Here is a 20,962-nt window from a genome sequence, read left to right on the forward strand (position 1 = left end):
ATACTAGATGGTGATGCAACCAGATAGCATGTTCTCCATGGTACATCTGTAGAAATTTGCTAGACTTTGGTGGCATACCAAATCTCCTTAAACTCCTGATGAAATACAGCAATTGGCATGCCTTCATAATTGCATTGATATGTTAGGCCCAAGATAGATCTTCTGAGATGTTAACTTAGGAATTTGAAACTGCTCATCCTTTCCACTGCTGACCCCTGAAAGAGGACTGGTTTGTGTTCCCACGACTTCCCTTACTTGAAGTTCACAGTCAATTCTTTGGTTTCACTGGCAATGAGCACAAGTTTATTGCCATAACACCACTCTACCACCTGATCTATTTCGCTCCTGTATACCTGCTTGTTACCATCTGAGATTCCACCAACAATATTTGTGTCACCAGCGAATTTATAGATGGCATTTGCACTGGCCTAGCCAAACAGTCATAAGTGTTGAGAGAACAAAGCAGTGGGCTAAGCACACATCCTTGAGGCGTACCAGTGTTGAATTGTCAGCAGGAAGATGTTACTTCCAATCCACACTAACTGTGGTCTCCCAATGAGGAAGTCAAGGATGCAGTTGCAGAGGTCCAAGTTTTGAAGCTTATTGATAAGTACCAAGAGGATGATGGTATTGAATGCTGACCTGTAATCAACAAATAGCAGCCTGATGTAGGTATTGAATTTGTCCAGTGGATTCAAGACTGACTGGAGAGCCAGTGAGATTGCACCTATAGTGGTGGTTGGCAAATTGTAGTGGGTCCAGGTCCTTTTTTAGGCAGGAGTTCATTCTCGCCATTGTGAACATTCTGGATCACCACTCATGAACATCTAGCCCTCAGCTGATTGTGAATCTCGTGGTTCATCCACAGCTTCTGGTTTGGGATATCTGGTATGTTCTTGAAGGCACACAGTCACCCGCGCACTGATTTTGTTCATTTATAGTCAATCATAAATACATGACAGCCTACATTAGAAGAATTCCTCTGTCGCTAACTGTTAGTAACTAATACACTTTTATAATACTGCAGTGGTTTTGGTAATGTTCTAACTTGTTTTGTATTTCATTTAAATACATTATTTGTCACAGTTGAACCTTAGTTTGTCTTTTTTGTATACAGTACCTTTTTAACTATTTCCATGAAACTTACCTATAATCTATTAGGAACTGACACAGTTTTATTGAACGCAAGCAGTATTAATTAGTAGTGATCTAATTTGTTCTGTAATTAATTTAAATATATGATTTGTTTGTCGGTTCAATGGAAGGTTGTCTTTTTTATACATTTTTAACTATATCCATGAAACTTCAGCTAATTGGGGCAGCTGCTTAATTGGCCCAAAATGTACTAGTCCTGATGTGTCCCAATTAACTGGAATCCACTGTATATGAAGTGCATGTGTGTGTGTGTTTATTTGGGGCACAATGCCACTTAATTGAGGCAGGAGATTGTTGCCGAACAGTTTCTAACTAGTATCAGTTGCACCTACTTCTATGACTGTTAGACACAACATCATGCTTAGAGTGAGCAGTTTTTAAATAGCGTAAGGTGCGTGTGTTTGTGTTCAGAAAACAGTGAATTTTGTCACTGATAGTTGGCAAGAAATAAGCAGTAAGACAATCAGATCTGTTTTGCTCACTATGATTTTAAGCATTCAGGCTTGGAGATGCCAGGACTGGTCAGGAGTAGAAATACGATTTCACTACTTCAACGGGTTTAGAACTACAAAGAATTTGAAGGTATTGACAATCATCTTGAATGTTACAATGAAAATGAACATTTGGAGGATGCACTTGTCGAAAGCATTGTATGAAGACAGTCCATTATCTGCACTAGATGTCTGCACTGATTTTGTTCATTTTTTTTATTCATTTATAGAGTGTGGGCATTGTCAGCTAAGCCAACATTTATTGCCCATCCTTAGTTGCCCTTGAGAAGGTGGTGATGAGTTGTATTCTTGGACCGCTGCAGTTGCTAAGATGTAGGTACACCCACAGTGCTGTTAGGGAGGGAATTCTATGATTTTGACCCAGCGTCAGTGAAGGAACGGTGATATGTTTCCAAGTCCGGATGGTGAGTGACTTGGAGGGGGATTTCCAAGTAATGGTGTTCCCAGGTATCTGCTGTTCTCGTCCTTCTAGTTGGTAGTGGTCATGAGTCTGGAAGGTGCTGCTTATGAACTTCGATGTGTTGTTGCAGTGCCTGTTGTAGACAGTACACACTGCTGCAACTGTTCGTCGATGGTGGAGGGATTGGATACATGTGAAAGGGGTACCAGTCAAGTGGGCTGCCTTGTACTGGATGATGTCAAGCTTCTTGAGTGTTGCTGGAGCTGCATCCATCCAGGCGAGTGGCGAGCATTCCATTACACTCCTGATCTGAGCCTTGTAGATGGTGGACAGGCTTTGAGGAGTCAGGAGGTGAGTTACACGCTGCAGGATTTCTAGCCTTTGACCTGCTCTGGTAGCCATGGAGTTTAAATGGCTAGACCAGTTCAGTTTCCTGTCAGTGGTAACCCCCAAGATGTTGATGGTAGAGGATTCAGAGATGGTGATGCCACTGAATTTCAAGGGATGATGGTTAGAGCCTCTCTTGTTGGAGATGGTCATTGCCTAGTACTTGCGTGGCTCAAATGTTATTTACCACTTGTCAGCCCAAGCCTGGATATTGTCCAGGTCCTGGTACATTTGGGTATGAACTGCTTCACTATCTGAGGAGTCACAAATGGTGCAGAACATTGTGCAGTCATCTGTGAACATCCCTGCTTCTGACCTTATGACGGAAGGAAGGTCATTGATGAAGCAGCTGAAGATGGTTGGTCCTAGGACACCTCCCTGAGGAACTCCTGCAGTGATGTCCTGAGGATGAGATGATTGACCTCCAACCACCACAACCATCTTCCTTTGTATCAGGTATGATTCCAACCAGCAGAGGGTCTTCCCCCTAATTCCCATTGACTCCATTTTAGCTAGGGCACCTTGATGCCATAGAAGAAGAAGAAGCAGAAGAAAGCTCTTAAGTCCGAGTGGAGTCATCGGGACGCCATCATTACGGTGTTTTTTTTTAGAAGGCTTTCTTATTTTTACGAGGCCAAGTTGCTAGCTCGACACTCAACCCAGCGCAGATGGAAGATGTACAAGAGAGCCGGCTGGAATTGAACTCGGGAGCCACCAGCCTGCCCCTTGATGCCATACTTAGTCAAATACTGCCTTGATGACGGAGGTTAGCACTCTCACCTTACCTCACCTCAGGTATTTAGCCCTTTGGTCCATGTTTGGACCAAGGAGGTGATGAGGTCAGGAGCTGAGTGGCCTTGATGGAATCCAAACTGGACATCTGTAAGCAGGTTATTACCGAGTAAGTGCTGCATGATAGCATGTTGATGACTCCTTCCATTTGCTGATGATTGAGAGTAGGATGATAGAGCGGTAATTGGCTGGGTTGGACTTGTCTTGTTTCTTGTGTACAGGCAGTGGCGTATGTAAGGTATGGCAGGTATGGCACGTGCCCTGGACGCCACTTGAAGGGGGGGGGGCGCCACTGAGCAGTTTCTATTAAAGTCAGACAAGTCATCCCCGGATAGTGAAAAAAGAATTTTCTTCAGATGTATGATCTGTCTTTGATTATCATGGGTGAGAAGCACTAGGATGGCCTTATTTCAGAGTATTGTGTAAGAAGACCATGAAATGTTTCTTCATGAAGAAGAAGGAAAGTGGAGCTAAAGGACAGAAGAGATGAAAGTTGGAGGCAGAGGAAGCCAAGAGGTCGAGCAAGTTCTTCATGCCCTTCTTTGAATAGCCCGGAACAAGTAGTTCGACACCTTCCATGGAGTCGCCTGCACCTGCTACAAGTTTGTTAGAATCCGAAGGTGGATCAAGTACAAATGTGTTACAAGCCAAGGAGGAAGTCAAGTCAGATAAATCTGAGTATGACGAGATTAAGAGTGAGGCTGCCACAGAGAACATGGACATGACAGGAGGGGAAGACGATGGTGGTGGTAGTGATGTTGAGTTTATTGACGAGATTTTACCTGATGAGATTGAACCTGATGACACTGAACCTAGTGAACTGGATGGTGTCAAAGAGCCTCGATCTGTCATACCAGAAGTGATTGAACAGCATGACATTGGGCTTCTGAAGTTCGACAAGGATACTGGAAAAGCAATTCTGACTGACACTTTCAGAACAGAAATAATAAAGCTGGGTTGAAAGTATTTCCAGAACAATGAGGGGCCTTTCCTCAATGAACCACTCAATGAACAAAACTTGGTTCAAGAGGTAATTGGGAAATGGTCATGGTATGGAAGTGACTCGCTCATCGCTGGTCCATTCCCCTTCTAAAACGTCTGCATTTTGTATCTGTTTTCTTCTCTATTCCCGGTCAGACCATTAATCCTCGATGGAGCAGGAAAGTGGATTCAACCAGTGGAAAGCACCTGAAAGGATTAGTGTTCACGAAAATGCCAAGAATCATCAGGAATGCTTCAGACAGTGGAAAGAAATTTAGCTGGAAACAGAGGAGTTATTGACGTGGTATTTCAGTCACAGACTGAGAAGGAAAAACAGAAGTGGCATGATATCTTGACGAGAATCCTTCATGGCATAAAATTCCTTGCGACTCAGAACCTGGCTTTGTGAGGACACAGGGAATCACTTCAGCTAGACGATAACTCCAATGTGGGAAATTTCCTTGGCTTACTGAAACTACTGGCCATCTTTGACCCTGTCATAAAAGAACACCTCACTCACTTGGAAGTCCTGGATCCACGTCTTATCTTTCACCGGGTGTCCAGAACAAATTCATCCACATGATGGTATCCACTGTTCGCCAGAGTTTACTGAGAAGCATTTGTAAAGCCACGTACTATGGTCTCATATTCGACTCAACTTCTGATCAGGCACACCGTGAGCAAATGGAAGTAGTGAGGTATGTGGAAGTTGATTTTGAGAGGAAAACAGTCCGTGTTAGAGAGTTCTTCCTTGGTTTTATCCAGATAAGCCAGAAGGATGCTGAGAGTTTGGTTGAAGAAATCTTGAAACAGCTAGAAAAGGACGAAATGGAGCTACAAGATTGTCAGTCACAGTCCTATGACAACGCTGCTGTGATGGCAGTGTTGATCAGTGAGTCACTCGAAGAAGGAGTCGGTCTCTGTCAAGAATGGAATATTGAAGTTGAAAGACATCAGAGACGAAAGAAACGGATGGCTGATGAGAACTCGAGAGACGCTGGGTTAACAGCTAAGGAGGAAATGGAAAGGGTCATTAAGGGGACACTCAACCATCTTCACAGAGAAATGGACGAAAGGTTCGCTTGTTTGCATGACACTGATGCCAAGTTTGGGTTCCTTCTCGATGTCGAAGGACTGTGTTACGGCGCCTACAGTAATGACCCAAAGAAGAAGTGCGAAAATTTGGGCAAATTGTACAACTCTGATATTGATGGACAGCAGCTATATGAAGAAATTTTGGATTGCAGAATGTTGCTATCAAGGCAGGTCAACATGAAAATATCAAGACCTGAAGAGCTTCTTGAATTTATTGTTCAGTATGGAGATGAGAGCATCTTCCCCAGTCTTCGCATTGCTATTCAGATAATGCTAACCATCGCAGTTTCCATCACCAGCTGTGAGAGATCATTCAGCAAGTTAAAACTAATACTTTTGTATTTGAAAGCCTCCTTGGATCAAGGCAGACTCTGTGATCTTGCTGTGCTGAGTATTGAAAGAGAAGAAACTGAAAAAACTGACTTTGATCACATCACCAGTGAAAGCAAGGAAGGTGCAGTTATAATTTTCATGTAGTGCCATAATTTGTTAATTAAAAGATTAACGAGCTGGACTTGTATTTTTGAGCTGATATTATGTTAAAGTTATCGAAAGATGGGTGTCAGATGTTTGGATGGGGCGCAATTTCAGTGCTTGCCATAGGTGCTATCTTCTGTAGATACGCCCCTGTGTACAGGACATACCTGGGCAATTTTCCACATTGCCGGGTAGATGCCGGCGCTTTAGCTGTACTGAAACAGCTTGGCTAGTGGCACAGCAAGTTCTGGAGCACGAATCTTCAGGACTATTGCCAGGATTTTGTCTGGGCCCATAGACTTTGCAGTATGCAGTGCTTCCTGCCTTTTCGTGATATCACGTGGAGTGAATTGGATTGGCTGCATACTGACATCTGGGATGCTGGGGACTTCTGGAGGAGGCCGAGCTGGATCATCTACTTGGCACTTCTGACTGAAGATTGTTGCCAATGCCTCAGTCTTATCTTTTGCACTGGTGTGCTGGGCTAATCTATCATTGAGGATGGGGATATTCGTGGAGCTTTCTCATCCAGTGAGTTGTTTGATTGTCCACCACCATTCACAGTTGGATGTGGCAGGACTACAGAGCCAATCAATTTACAGTCGAAAGAACAATACAGTGTACATTGGATGAATTCCTCCATCGATAACTATTAGGAACTAACACAGTTTTATAGAACATTAGTATTAATTAGTAGTGTTCTAATTTGTTCTGTATTTAATTTAAATATATAAGTTTTTTCTCAGTTAAATGGAAGTTTGTCTTTTTTTATACATTTTTAACTATTTCCATGAAACTTTAGCTAATTGGAGCAGCTGCTTAATTGGCCCAAAATGTACTGGTCCTGATGTGTCCCAATTAACTGGAGTCCACTGTATATATAACAATATCATATAATTATTAGACAATACCACTGTGGAGATTATAGGTAAATTTCAATGTAAATACAGTCCAGTCCATCATGGGTAAAGCCGGCCCCACCATCGAGCACATCTACACAGAACACTGTTGCAGAAAAGCAACCCCTGTCATCAAGGATCCCCACCACCCAGGAGATGCTCTCTTCTTGCTGCTGCCATTATGAAGAGGGTACAGGAGCCTCAGGACCCACACCACCGGGTTCAGGAACAGTTTTATCCCTCAACGATTAGGATCTCGAACCAGTGGGAAGTACTTCACTCACCCCATCACTGAACTATTCCCACAAACTTTGGATGCACTTTCAAGGACTCTTCATCTTATATTCTCGGTATTTATTGCTTTCGTTTGTCTTCTGTATTTGCATAGTTTGTTGTCTTTTGTATGTTAGTTGTTTGTCCAGCCTCTTGGGTGCAGTTTTTCATTGATTCTGTTATGTTTCTTGAATTTTCTGCACATGTCCGCAGGAAAACAAATCTCAGCATTATATATGGTGACATATATATACTTTGGTCGTAAATATACTTTGAACTTTAGGTGAATTTCAATTGATAATTATGTTTATTAGCAAAAGTAAAAAAAAAACATTTTGATAGTAATCATATTAAATTAATTGCTATAGGAAAGATTTATGTAGCATACAAATCATTGAGAGTTGTGAGATCTTGACATGAGCTGTAACTTTACTTGTGAATTTGAACTATTTAAGTTTAACTATTATACTCTTAGAAATGCATCAAATCATTACTCCAAAAAAGAGAAAAAAAATTATGGTAAGACTTGGAACTGTTAATCACGGTCAGTCAGTTGAGTAAAATCTGACTTGTAAGTCCCTCTCGTTGATTCTGAATTTTAACCACACAAACCTGGCTTTAAGTAAATTTGGGAACATAAGGTAACCACAATTGAGATTTTGTATGACTGATATTAATAAGAACCATGAGCTTGACATAGTTTCTGTTCAGACCTTCGATCTTCCAAGACTGGTGGAAAGTAAATTGGTTTATTTTAACAAATGAGGGAGCAAGCTAATACATTCTTCAGTCTCAGATGTTTAAAGTATAGCTGAATATTTTGTGGTTTCTTGGTTGGAATGAGGAGATGTAGCGAAGGTTTGAACAGGGGTGAATAGGGAAGAAATACTCAGAATACTAAAGAGCAGGTACTTGTCTTGAGGTAGACTAGGGTGGATAAGTCCCCAGGACCAGATAAGGTGTCCTCTCGATCATTGTAGGAGGCTAGTGATGAAATTCCATGGGCCCTGGCAGAGGTATTTAAAACATCCTTAGTCATGGGACAGGAACCAGAGGACTGGAGGATAGCTAATGTTGTGCTATTGTTCAAGCTCTAAGAATAAGCCAGAAGATTATAAACTGTTGAGCCTGATGTCAGCAGTGGGTAAATTATTGGAAGGTATTCCATGCGACAGGATATCTAAGTACTTAGATAGACATAGCCTAATTAAGGATAGCTAGCAAGGCTTTGTGCATGGTAGGCTGTGTCTAACCAATCTTGTAGAGCTTATCAAATAGGCTACCAGGAATGTTGATGAAGGAAGAACAGAGAATGTTAATTACCTTGACTTTAACAAGCCCTTAGACAAAGTACCGCATGAAAGGATGGTCTAGAAAGTTCAGTCACTTGGCAGTCAAAATGAAGTAGAAAATTGGATTCAACATTGACTTAGTGGGAGAAACCAGAGAGTGGTAGTAGAAGGGTCGCCTCTCTGATTGGAGGCCTATAGTTAGTGATGTACCACGGAGATCTGTTCTGGGTCCATTGTTGTTTGTCGTGATAACATTCTGTATGATAATGTGATAGACTGGATCAATCAGCAAATTTGTAGATGGCACCAAGGTTGGGAGTGTAGTGGACAGTTAGCAAAGCTTACAGGAAAAGCAGCTGAAAAAATGGGCTAAAAGATGACAGATGGAATTTAATGCCAATAAATGTGAGGTGTTGTGCATTGGTAAGACAAAACCAGGATAGGAGTTGCACAGTGAACGGTAGGTCACTGCAGTGTACAGTAGAACAAAAGGATCTGGGAATACAGATCCATACATAATTCCTTGAAAATGGTGTCACAGATAGATTGGGTCTGAAGAGAAAATCTACAGATGCTGGAAACTGAGCAATGCACACAAAATGCTGGAGGAACTCAGCAGGCCAGGCAGCATCTATGGAAAAAAGTATAGTTGACATTTCGAGCCAAGACCATTTAGCAGGACTGGAGAAAAAAGCTGAGGAGTAGATTTGAAAGGTGGGGGGAGAGTAGAGAGAAACGCCAGCCAATAGGTGAAACTTGGTGGGCGGGGGAGGGAGGAATGAAGCCAAGAGCTAGGAAGTTGATTGGTGAAAGAGACAGAAGGCCATGGAAGAAAGAAAAAAAGGGAAGGGAGGAGCACCAGAGGGAGGTGATGGACGGGCAAGAAGATAATATGAGAGAGGGACAAGGGGATGAAAACTGGTGAAGGGGGGGCATTACTGTAAGTTTGAGAAATTGATGTTCATGCCATCGGGTTGGAGTCTATCCAAACAGAATGTAAGGTGTTGTTCCTCCAACCTAAGTGTTGCCTTATCCCGACAGTGGAGGAGACCATGAATGAACATATTGGAATGGGAATGGGAAGCGGAATTAAAATGGGTGGCCACTGGGAGATCCCACTTGTTTTGGCAGACAGAGTGTAGATGCTCAGTGAAGCGGTCTGCCAATCTACATTGGGTCTCACCGATATACAAGAGGCTACACTAGGAGCACCGAACACAGTAAATCACCCCAACAGACTCACAGGTGAAATGTCGCCTCACCTGGAAAGACTGTTTGGGGCCCTGAATGGTAGTGAGAGAGGAGGTGTAGCACTTGCTCCACTTGCAAGGATAAGTGCCAGGAGTGAGATCAGTGGGGAGGGATGAACGGACAAGGGAGTCGCATAGGGAGCGATCCCTATGGAAAACAAAAAGTGGGGGGGGGGGAGGGAAAGATGTGTTTGGTGGTGGGATCCAGTTAGAGGTGGTGGAGGTTTTGGAGAATTGTGTGCAAGATGCAGAGGCTGGTGGGGTGGTAGGTGAGGACAAGAGGAACCTGATCCCTGGTAGCATGACGGAAAGATGGGGTAAGAGCAGACGTGCGTGAAATGGAAGTGATGCGGTTGATGGTCATAAAGAGAGCTTTTAACACATTGGTCTTCATAAATCAAAGTATTGACTACAGGAGTTTATGTTGAAGTTCTATTATTACTTGCATATGAATATCAATACCATATACTTCCACATAATACCTACAAGACTTTGTAAGGAAAAGTATGGTATGAGGCACAAGTTATGTTGAAGTTCTTTAAGAAGTTGGTGAGATCAAATTCGCATGCAGTTCTGGTCACCTACCTACAGAAAATATATCAATAAGATTGAAAGAGTACAAAGAAAATTTGCAAGGGTCTTGTAGGGAAATATTGAAAAGGTTAGGACTTTATTACCTGCAATGTAGGAAAATGAGGTGAAATTTGATAGAAGAACACAAAATTTGAGGGGTATAAATAGGGTAAGCGCAAGCAGGCTTTTTCCACTGAGGTTGGGCGAGACGAGAACTAGGGCATAGGTTAAGGGTGAAAGGTGAAATATTTAAGGAGAACACGAGGGGAAACTTCTTCACAGAGGGTGGTCAAGTGTGGAACAAGTTGCCAGTGGAAGTGGTAGATGCGGGTTTGATTTCAGCATTTAGAAGCTTGCATAAGTATATGGATGGGAGTGGTACAGAGAGCAATGATTCAGGTGTAGCTCGATCAGTCTAGGCAGAACAGTCCTGCTTCTCTGTCCTAGTGCTCTATGACTAAGTGGGATAAAAGATGGCTAGAATACTTTGATTCTGAGAGTTTCTTTCCATGATACAATTACTTCTTTTGTGAATAAAGAGAATTGATTTTTGCTAGTGTCTCATGCCATATTTTTTCCTTGCAAAGTTTTGTAGATATTATGTGCAAGTATGTGGTAATGATATTCATATGCAAGTAATAATAATTAATGTCTGTTAGATCTAACATTTTTGAAAATCAATGGTTTTATATTAATATCTAAACTCAGCTCAGAATTTAAGAAACTATAAGTTTGTAAAACAAAAGGGAATGGTTTTGATTTTACTTGGCAAAATGGGAGGTATCCCCAAAGCTTCTAGCGTTGAGCTGCAGATTTGGCTTGTACTGTGAGTGTAGAATTAAAGGATCTAAGTGCAATATTAACTGACCTTTAATTATTCTTCCAGATGCTTGTGTTATATTTGGATTAACATTACATTAAGAAAGGCAAGCACAAGTAAAATAATTTTAGTCTGTGAATGCAGTAATTGTCCCAGGGATGTGGATAAAGGGCTAAAACTAGCTGACCTAGTATCTGCTTGCCCAGAGTCACCACCATTGGTTCTCTATGCTCAAATTTAGAGGACCAATCTCACTGGAGCATCTGGACTCCAATCTGGTCAGTGTCTTTGATTCAGACCTGCCGTTTGGCTTTGTTACCTTGGTGCATCATTAACTTCAGTGACTTCTGAGATAGCACCAGTCACTAGAATTGTCTCCTTAAACCACTTACAGTGGCATGCAAAAGTTTGGGCACCCTGGTCAAAATTTCTGTTATTGTGAATAGCTAAGCGAGTAAAAGATGATCTGATTTCCAAAAGGCACAAGGTTAAAGATGACAAAGTTCTTTAATATGTTAAGCAAGATTACTTCTTTTATTTCCATCTTTTACAGTTTCAAAATAACAAAAAAGGAAAAGGGCCTGAAGCAAAAGTTTGGGCTCCCTGCATGGTCAGTAGTTAGTAACACCCCCTTTGGCAAGTTATCACAGCTTGTAAACGCTTTCTGTAGCCAGTTAAGAGTCTTTCAATTCTTGTTTGGGGTTTTTTGCCCATTCTTCCTTGCAAAAGGCTTTAGTTCTGTGAGATTCTTGGGCCGGCTTGTATGCACTGCTCTTTTGAGGTCTGTCCACAGATTTTCGATGATGTTTAGGCCGGGGGACTGTGAGGGCCATGGCAAAACCTTCAGCTTGCTCCTCTTGAGGTAGTCCATTGTGGATTTTGAGGTGTGTTTAGGATCATTATCCTGTTGTAGAAGCCATCCACTTTTCACCTTCAGCTGTTTTACAGACGGTGTGATGTTTGCTTCCAGAATTTGCTGGTATTTAATTGAATTCATTCTTTCCTCTACCAGTGAAATGTTCCCTGTGCCACTGGCTGCAACACAAGCCCAAAGCATGGTCGATCCACCCCCATGCTTAACAGTTGGAGAGGTGTACTTTTCATGAAATTCTGCATCCTTTTTTCTCCAAATGTACCGTTGCTCATTGCGGCCGAAAAGTTCTATTTTAACTTCATCAGTCCACGGGAATGCATTTTTCCAAAATGCATCAGGCTTGTTTAGATGTTCCTTTGCAAACTTCTGACACTGAATTTTGTGGTGAGGACGCAGGAAAGGTTTTCTTCTGATGACTCTTCCATGAAGATTATATTTGTGCAGGTGTTGCTGCACAGTAGAACAGTGCACCACCATTTCAGAGTCTGCTAAATCTTCCTGAAGGTCTTTTGCAGTCAAACGGGGGTTTTGATTTGCCTTTCTAGCAATCCCACGAGTAGTTCTCTCGGAAAGTTTTCTTGGTCTTCCAGACCTCAACTTGACCTCCACCATTCCTGTTAACTGCCATTTCTTAATTACATTACGAACTGAGAAAACAGCTACTTGAAGACGCTTTGCTATCTTCTTATAGCCTTCTCTTGCTTTGTGGACATCATTTATTTTAATTTTCAGAGTGCTGGGCAGCTGCTTAGAGAAGCCTGTGGCTGCTGATTGTTGGAACAAGGTTTGAGGAGTCAGGGTATTTATAAAGCTTTGAAATTTGCATCACCTGGCCTTTCCTAATGAAGGTCTGAGACTTTGGTAAAAGTTATCTGAGAGCTCAAACCTCTTGGGGTGCCCAAGCTTTTGCATGGTGCTCCTTTCCTTTTTTTTTTAACTCTAAAACTGTACAAAACAAAAATAATACACTAATCTTGCTTAAAGTGTTGAAAAGAATGTTTCATCTTTAACTTTATGACTTTTGGAGATCAGTTCATCTTGTACTCACTTAACTATTCACAGTAAAAGAAATTTTGACCAGGGTGCTCAAACTTTTGTATCTCCTTCCCTTATATCTGTTGACTCCATTAAAGCCCTCCTAAAAAATGCAAATCTTTAAACAAGCTTTTGAGCATTAATTAGAACCTTTCATTAGTATCCAATTTTTTTTTGCAAAACTGAAACAGCGAGATATATTGTTCTACGTTAAATGTAATATGTAATTACAAACCTCATACGCCAGAATGCTGTTTATCAACTTCAGCTCAGTGTTTAATACAGTCATCCCTCAGAAGTTGGGTAAACTGTCCTTGTTGGGTCTGAACACCTCTCTTTGTAACTGGATCTTGGACTTCTTGACCGGAAAACCCCAGTCAGTCCGTGTTGGTAGCAACATCTCTAGCATCATAACGCTGAGCACCGGCACCCCCCAGGTCTGCGTGTGCAGTCCACCGCTGGCACATAAGGAGGTAAGGCAGCTGGCCAGCAACTTGAGTCTCAACATGGTCAAGACTAAAGGGATGATTATGGACTTTAGGAAAGTGTAGGCTGACCACTTCTCACTGCACATAAACTGCTTCCCCACCACCCCCGCCTCCAGTCCTCTGGAGAGGGTTAGTGGCACCAAGTTTCTGGGAATGCACATAATGGACGATCTCACTTGGCCAAGAAAGCACAACAGCATCTCCACTTCCTGAGGAGATCGAGGCTAGCAATGGTTCCCTCTGCCCCATTCTAACCAATTTATACAGCAGCACCATTGAGAGTAACTGACCAGCTGCATTATAATCTGCTAAGTCATCTGACCATAGCACCCTTTAAAGGATTGGGAGGACTGCTGTTGAGAGGATCACTGCAGCCTCTCTTCCACCCGTTCAAGATATTTATCAGGGGTGCTACATACGCAGGGCTTTTAGCATTGTCAAGTAACCCTCCCATCCATCCCACAATCTCTTCAACCACTACCATCAGACCATAGCATTAGGACAAAGACTGTTAGGATAGGAACACGAGGAATTCTGCAGATGCTGGAAATTCAAGCAACACAAATCAAAGTTGCTGGTGAACGCAGCAGGCCAGGCAGCATCTCTAGGAAGAGGTACAGTCAACTGTACCTCTTCCTAGAGATGCTGCCTGGCCTGCTGCGTTCACCAGCAACTTTGATGTCATTAAGATGGAAACTAGCTTCTTCCACCAGGCCGTAAGACTACTGAACACCCTACCACCACCCAGATATCATCACGCAAGTGCCAGGAACATGATAATGTTTACTTTTTAACAAGCATCATAAATGCCTCTTATACTAAGTGTCAGTTTTCTGGCATGTATTTCATTACTTGTTAACTTATTTGTGGTAATATTACATTGTATTGTGTGTGTTATATGTACAACGTTGTGCACCCTTGTCTGGATGAACATTGTTTCGTTTGATGGTATACATGTATATGATTGAATGGCAAACTTGAACTAATAAAGTACTATTATTAATTTGTTAATAAATATCCAGCCACAGTGAGTGTTTCCACATGAAGCAGAGATTCATTTGCATTTCTTCCACTCTAGTGTACTGGATTTGGCACCCACATTGTGTTATTTACATGGAAAAACCAAATGTAGATTGTGTGAATGTGTACAGGAGTGAGCTTCCAGCAGCCTGCCACTTGAATTCACTATTCCACTCCCACTCTGTCCTCTATCTATGACCTTCTGAATTCTTGCAGTGAGGTTGGCTGCACAGTGGAAGAATAATTCTTAATTTTCAGTCTAAATACATTGCAGCCTTCAGGACTCAAGTGAATTTCCCAGCTTTATGTAATTCACTCTCTTGTCGTCGTGGTGGCTATCCCTCAAAGTTGAGGATGATGGTCTTCGTTCCGTTGATCTATGGCCCACACAGCGAAGATGCCTGTGCGTGTATTTGTTTAACGTGTATTTGATGTTGCACTCCAAGAAGCACACGATACTTCACAAATCAACCAGCTGATTCCAGTGGCATGGCAACCACGACAATTGGAGCTGATGGGTTTGTTGCAGCCTTCATCCGCCTTCACAGCCATTGAGTTCAAAGTAACTTCGCTGCCTGTTCCACCGTTGAGGTCTTGATTTGATTGTTCTTTGTCAAGGACCTCGCCCTCGACCTTACCGCCATGGGTGACCCTACCAGGAGCTTAGCTCCAGACGGCATTGTTCTCGGGATCACAGGACCACACAAGCTTCTCCACTGCAACAAGGTGATAATCCATGGAGAAGGTTCACTCTCTATCTGTATCAGAACAAGCTGTTTCTGCTTGTTGTCTTTTGGCTCCATTTTTCTCTAACAATTTGCCGAGTCTGCATACTGTGTATCTCATAATCTTGCTTTAGGTGATGCATTATACAGACAAAGAAACTTAATCTGATACTAATTGCTAAATACAGTGCCTATAAAAAGTATTCACACTCCTTAGAAGTTTTCATGTTTTATTGTTTTACAACATAAAATTGCAGTGCATTTAATTTAACTTTTTTGACACTGATCAACAGAAAAAACTCTTTTGCATCAAAGTGAAATCAAATTTCTACAAATTTGTCTAAATTCTTCACAATTATTAAACACAAAATAATTGATTGCATAATTACTCACCCCCTTCAAGTCAATATTTAATAGACACACAATTACAGCTTTGAGTCTGTGTGGGAAGGTCTCTATCAGCTTTGCACATCTGCACACTGCAATTTTTCCTCATTCTTCTTTACAAAACTGCTCAAGCACTGTCAGATTGCATGGGGATCATGAGCCTAGCCACAAATTCTCTTTTGGATTGAGGTCTGGACTCCACTTGGTCACTCCAAGACATTAACTTTGTTTATTTTAAGTCATTCCTGTGTAGCTTTGGCTTTATGCTTGGGGTCATTGTCTTGCTGGAAAACAAATCTCCCAAGTTGCAGTTACTTGCAGACTACATCAGGTTTTTCTCCAGGATTTCCCTGTATTTTGCTGCATTCATTTTACCTTCTACCTTCACAAGCCTTCCAGGGCCTGGGACCCCCTCAGTGTGATGCAGCCACCACCATGCTTCACAGTAGGGATGGTGAGTTTTTAATGATGTGTGGTGTTTGGCTTACACCAAACATAGTGTTCAGTCTGATGGCTCAATTTTGGTTTCATCAGACCATAGAACCTTCTTCCAGCTGACTTCAGAGTCTCCCAAATGCCTTCTGGCAAACTCTAGCCGAGATTTCATGTGAGTTTTTTTTTATCAACAGTGGCTTTCTCTTTGCCACTCTCCCATAAAGCAGCGACTGGTGAAGCACCCAAACAATAGTTGTATGTGCAGTTTCTCCCACCACAGCCACAGAAGCTTGTAACTCCTCCAGAGATGTCATAGATCTCTTGGTGGCCTCCCTCACTAGTCACCTCCTTGCATGGTCACTCAGTTTTTGAGGACGGCAGATATATAGCTGTGTCATTTTCTTTCCATTTCTTGATAATTGACTCAACTGTACTCCAAGGGATATTCGGTGACTTGGAAATTTTCTTGTACCCATCTCCTGACCTTTGCTTTTCAATAACCTTTTTGCAAAGTTGCTTGGAGTGTTCTTTTGTTTTCATGCTGTAGTTTTTGCCAGAATATTTACTCACCGGAGGTTGGACCTTCCAGTTACAGGAGTATTTTGACAATAATCAATTGAAACACCTTGACTGCACACAGGCAATCTCCATTTAACTAATTATATCAGTTAGGCGGAAGGAAAAGATGGCTGCGTAACAGCGCGCACAGCTCTCCGGTGAAATGATATTGTATTTGTAAGTAGGATGCCGTGCACAATTCTGATTGGATGGAGACAGATGTGAGAAGCACAGAGGAACATCTGGAGAAACTTCTGAAATGCCTGGTTCGCTGCCGCTACTGCTGTGCGATCGAGAATCTCCGGAGGGAGGGCCCCAAAATCTCCGGCTTTGCCTGCTGCTGGTCAAAGCGTTCGGCAGAGATGGTGCTCGGTACTCTGTGTCAGAGGGCTGGTCGGAGGCTCTAAGTTTTCGGACGACTCAGAGTCGGGCTGTGGTCAGGCATGGCAGGGAGAGTTTTCTTCCTTCTCCCGTCTGCGTGAGATGTGGGACTTTCGAGAGACTTTGAACTTTTTTACTGTGCCCATGGCCTGTTCTTCATCAAGTTATGGTATTGTTGCACTGTTGTAACTATATGTTATAATCATGTGGTTTTTGTTAGTTTTTCAGTCTTGGTCTGTCCTGTGTTTCTGTGATATCACACCGGAGGAATATTGTATCATTTCTGAATGCATGCATTACTAAATGACAATAAAAGAGGACTGCGTGTCCTCATATCTAATCTAATATAACTTCTGAAGCCAATTGGCTGCAACAGTGATGATTTAGTGTGTCATATTAAAGGGGTGAATACTTATGCAATCAATTATTTTGTGTTTTATATTCATAATTAATTTAGATCACTTTGAAGAGATATGTTTTTACTTTAATAGGAAGGAGCGTTTTTCTATTGATCAGTGTCAAAAAAAAAATTAAATCCACTGTGATTCAATGTTGTAAAACAATTTTAAAAACTTGGAAACTTCCTAAGGGGTGAATACTTTTTATAGCCACTGTAAACTCATTGGTTGCAAATCAAAGGTGTTACCCATATTCAACCTATCATTATTCCAGCTTTTCTACTGCTGGGAACTAGCTTATTTTCTGTCTTTCCCAATTTTGAACCTGAAACATTAACATTTTTCTTTCCTCAAGTCGTGGTTGACTGGCTGAATGTTTCCAGCATTTCTTGTTTTTATTGACACAGTCATCAACTGTTTCACTTACCTGTAAGGAATGGTTAACAAATAATACGGACATGGTTTTTTTAAGATATTAGGAAAGCTGTGTTTTTACAGTCAGGTTGCAAATAACCAACAGGAGATGTTTGGAATCCATTCTGATGCATTCTTCTGCTGCACTACTGTCAGAGTGAAAATTAAGTTTTTCTCACACTGAAATATAAAGTTTTCACTAGGTTGACTGATTGAGAGAAACAAAGATGGAATTTATTATTATTAGGGCCCACACTGAATTCATATTTGACAAGAGGCTAAAATAATTTATTATTGGTTATGAGCTCTCTTTTCAGCTGTATACCAACTGACACAACTCCATTGTTAAGTTTAGCTGAAGAAAGCAAACTTTACTGAAGGAATTTCTCGGACAATAAGAAAGAGGCCTTACATGCAAAACAAGGTGTAGGTACCAGCAGATCATCTACCGTCCTTCTCAGATTGGCGTTTGTGTGGTAGAGATGGAAGCCACCTTATTCTAATGTTCTTCCTATTGAAAATAAGTGGCAAGATTGGTACTTGAGAGAAAATTTTAATGTTCCTTAAAACTACACTGTAAGATTAAATGTATAAAATTGTCATCAGTTCTTACAATTTAGATAAAGGTTTTTAAAAACTGCTTAAAAAGATTTGCATAACCATATTAATTACTAACGTAATAAACTTCAAGATTTATGTCCAGGTTCCATAGGACTCTTTGGTCTTTATCAATCGGAATCCTACAATACCTCATGCTTTGGGCTGCATCATCTTTGACCTGGCCTGCTGCTCATGATAGCTCCCTGACCTGTTAACACCATTAGTTTTGTGTCTCTGGATATCGGTCTTGGCTGCCATGCCCATCCCAGAAGAAGGCAGAACAGCAGCAACTTGAGCAATGGACACTGGTCTAGGTCTTGGCTTTTTAATGGGACTATCCCTCATTTATACCCCAATCTTAAAAAATGACAAATGGTCCTATATTTCCTGCCTCCAAATGTCTGTAGCGTTTCATATGCAGTTACAATGAAGGGTCTATCAGCCCAAAACGTCAACTGTTTATTCCCTTCCATAGATGCTGCTGACTTCTGAGTTTCTCCAGCATCTTATAATTGTTACTCAGTATTTCCAGCATCTGCAGAATCTCTTACGTTTAGCATTTTAATTATTCCTGAACAAAAGCTCAAAATGTACGTGAATCATTAGGAGTTTTGCAGTGCAACATAAAAACAAAAATGTGTACTCACGAAGCAGTTGCCAATTTTATTATTGGAACTGAGCTTATGATAGGCTTGAGCCCAATTCAATACAATTGCTGCTTGTGGCCACGTTCACTTGTTTCTGCCTTTGCCAACCCGCCTCAGCAAGTTGGTGGGAATACCCCATGCCTCTGACATGAAAAGTGGCAAAGCCTAGCTGAGACCTGTAAATGAGACAGGGGTGTAGCTAACAGAGGAGCTATGAATACAGATGTACTCCTGTTTCTATCAAATGCGTAGACAGAGTAGGACCAACTCAAGGCTGAAATCAGGAGCTGGAGGCCAAGTGTGTGACTGAGCTCCAAGGCCAAAACATGGAAACAGAGCATACCAGGCATAAGTAAGGATCTCAACCACACGCAGTCCCTAGCTCCTGGTCTTGGCCTTCCTCTGTCCTTGGTTCTCAATCACACAGTTGACCTTATTCTTAGCCATGTATTTGACCACTGCTCCTTATCCCAGAGTACATGTATATTGGAGATCAGTTGATCAAACCTTGTCTAGTATTAAGACAATGGAAAAACGGTCACCCTATGTACGTTTCTGATCACAGCGATTTGAAGATAGGTGGAAGAATTTAAATCGTTTTATAAAAATTGCTACACCTTCACATTATATAAATTCACTAGAAACATGGTAAATTATTCAAACAAAAGCACTTGTGTGTGTTTCTGCAAACTTGTCCACCCACCCAACAATGAATGGGATTGCACTCCGCTGGGCAACGCCTTACTGGCAGTGCGGAAATTCCAAAAGTGTTTGGAAATATGGAAGTCTGACTTTCAAAAGCACCTTACTGTTAGTTCTGTAAAGTAGGTGTTTCAGGCCATTGTCTGCTACTAGTGATTGTTCAACTGCCAGCAAAGGTAAATGCTTTTTGTACCTTTGCCTCTTGCTGGTGACTGCAAGCTATTGCTATAAGGAAAGATGGGCTGCAGTGAATTCTACCAGCCTCAGCCATGTAGTGAAACTTGGATTAGAAGTTGTTAATATTCATCTTAAAGTGTCCAATATATATTAGAGACAGTGATCTGATGTATTTTCTCAGTTCCTCTGCTTTATTCCCATCAAGAACTGAAAAAAATACTGCAAAACACACGTCCAGTTCAGAAATTTCCTTTGTTAATGTTAATATAATCCTTTTGCTTACAGAACCACACACTGGATTCCATATTGCCTTTAGTATGCTGGACACTGATGACAACCAACGAGTTGAGAAAAAAGAATTCCTAATGGTAATTTTTTAAATGTATTAATCTTGTGCCAGAAAAGTTTTTTAAATTGTAAATAGAACTGAAATTAGGGTTGATTTTTACATCTGATGATGTTTAATTATCTAATTTCTTCTGAATTCAATTCTGACTTCAATTCTATGCCCAATTTTTAAAAGAGGAAAGTAGTTATTCTGTTGTTTTATCTATACATGGAATCAAAAAAGTAAAAGCCCCCCCCCCCCCATTCAACCCCACTGGTTCACACAGTCTCCATCCACTTAAATTGCCAACTCTTCTTTGCTTTCAAATTCACTCATTCATTTTTTCCTCCATATATGAATGAATCCATTATATCTGCACAAGGCAGATCTCCAGGTCTCTGCTCTTCACTTCCATCCCATAATGTTTTACATTGTCACTGGCAGCATCAGTTGCCATTCAGGATCTATGAGCTCATAATCTAGTGGAGCACTGAGATACAAAACCATTATCTGAGGTATTACCTTTCAAACGGGATCATCAAGGCACCCAGTTACATGCCTTCTAAGTTGGCATAAAAAATTCACTGGCACATTTTCAACCATGCCCTGCATAGTTCTCTTTAATGATTTTACTAATAGTTGTCTTTTGGTCACCATTATAAAAAAAGCACACCTTTCTGTTTGTGATTCCTTGCCTTATAAATTGGCAGTGAACTTCTTGAGGATGTGAAAAATGCTGTAGAACTGTCCATCACTAATATTCTGCTCAGTAAATTACTTAAGATAGAAAGAGGTTCAGCACTTCCATATCCTAAATAACCCAAAACACATTACATTCAATTGATGCATACTTTAATTGTAAGCTACAACTTAATAGAATTTTTTTG

The 20,962-nt window shown here is 41.3% G+C and overlaps 1 protein-coding gene across 1 annotated transcript in view; it reads left to right on the top strand.

Annotated features, from left to right (window-relative positions):
- Window positions 1-20,962, top strand: part of micu2 (mitochondrial calcium uptake 2) — a 422,357-nt gene that overhangs the window by 277,458 nt on the left and 123,937 nt on the right. Inside the window, exon 7 of the mRNA XM_072263053.1 lies at window positions 20,033-20,115. Coding sequence (XP_072119154.1) covers window positions 20,033-20,115 — 83 coding nt within the window. The remainder of the gene's footprint in view (window positions 1-20,032; window positions 20,116-20,962) is intronic.

The sequence above is a fragment of the Mobula birostris genome, chromosome 7, assembly GCF_030028105.1.
Source record: "Mobula birostris isolate sMobBir1 chromosome 7, sMobBir1.hap1, whole genome shotgun sequence".
Classification (NCBI taxonomy): domain Eukaryota; kingdom Metazoa; phylum Chordata; class Chondrichthyes; order Myliobatiformes; family Myliobatidae; genus Mobula; species Mobula birostris.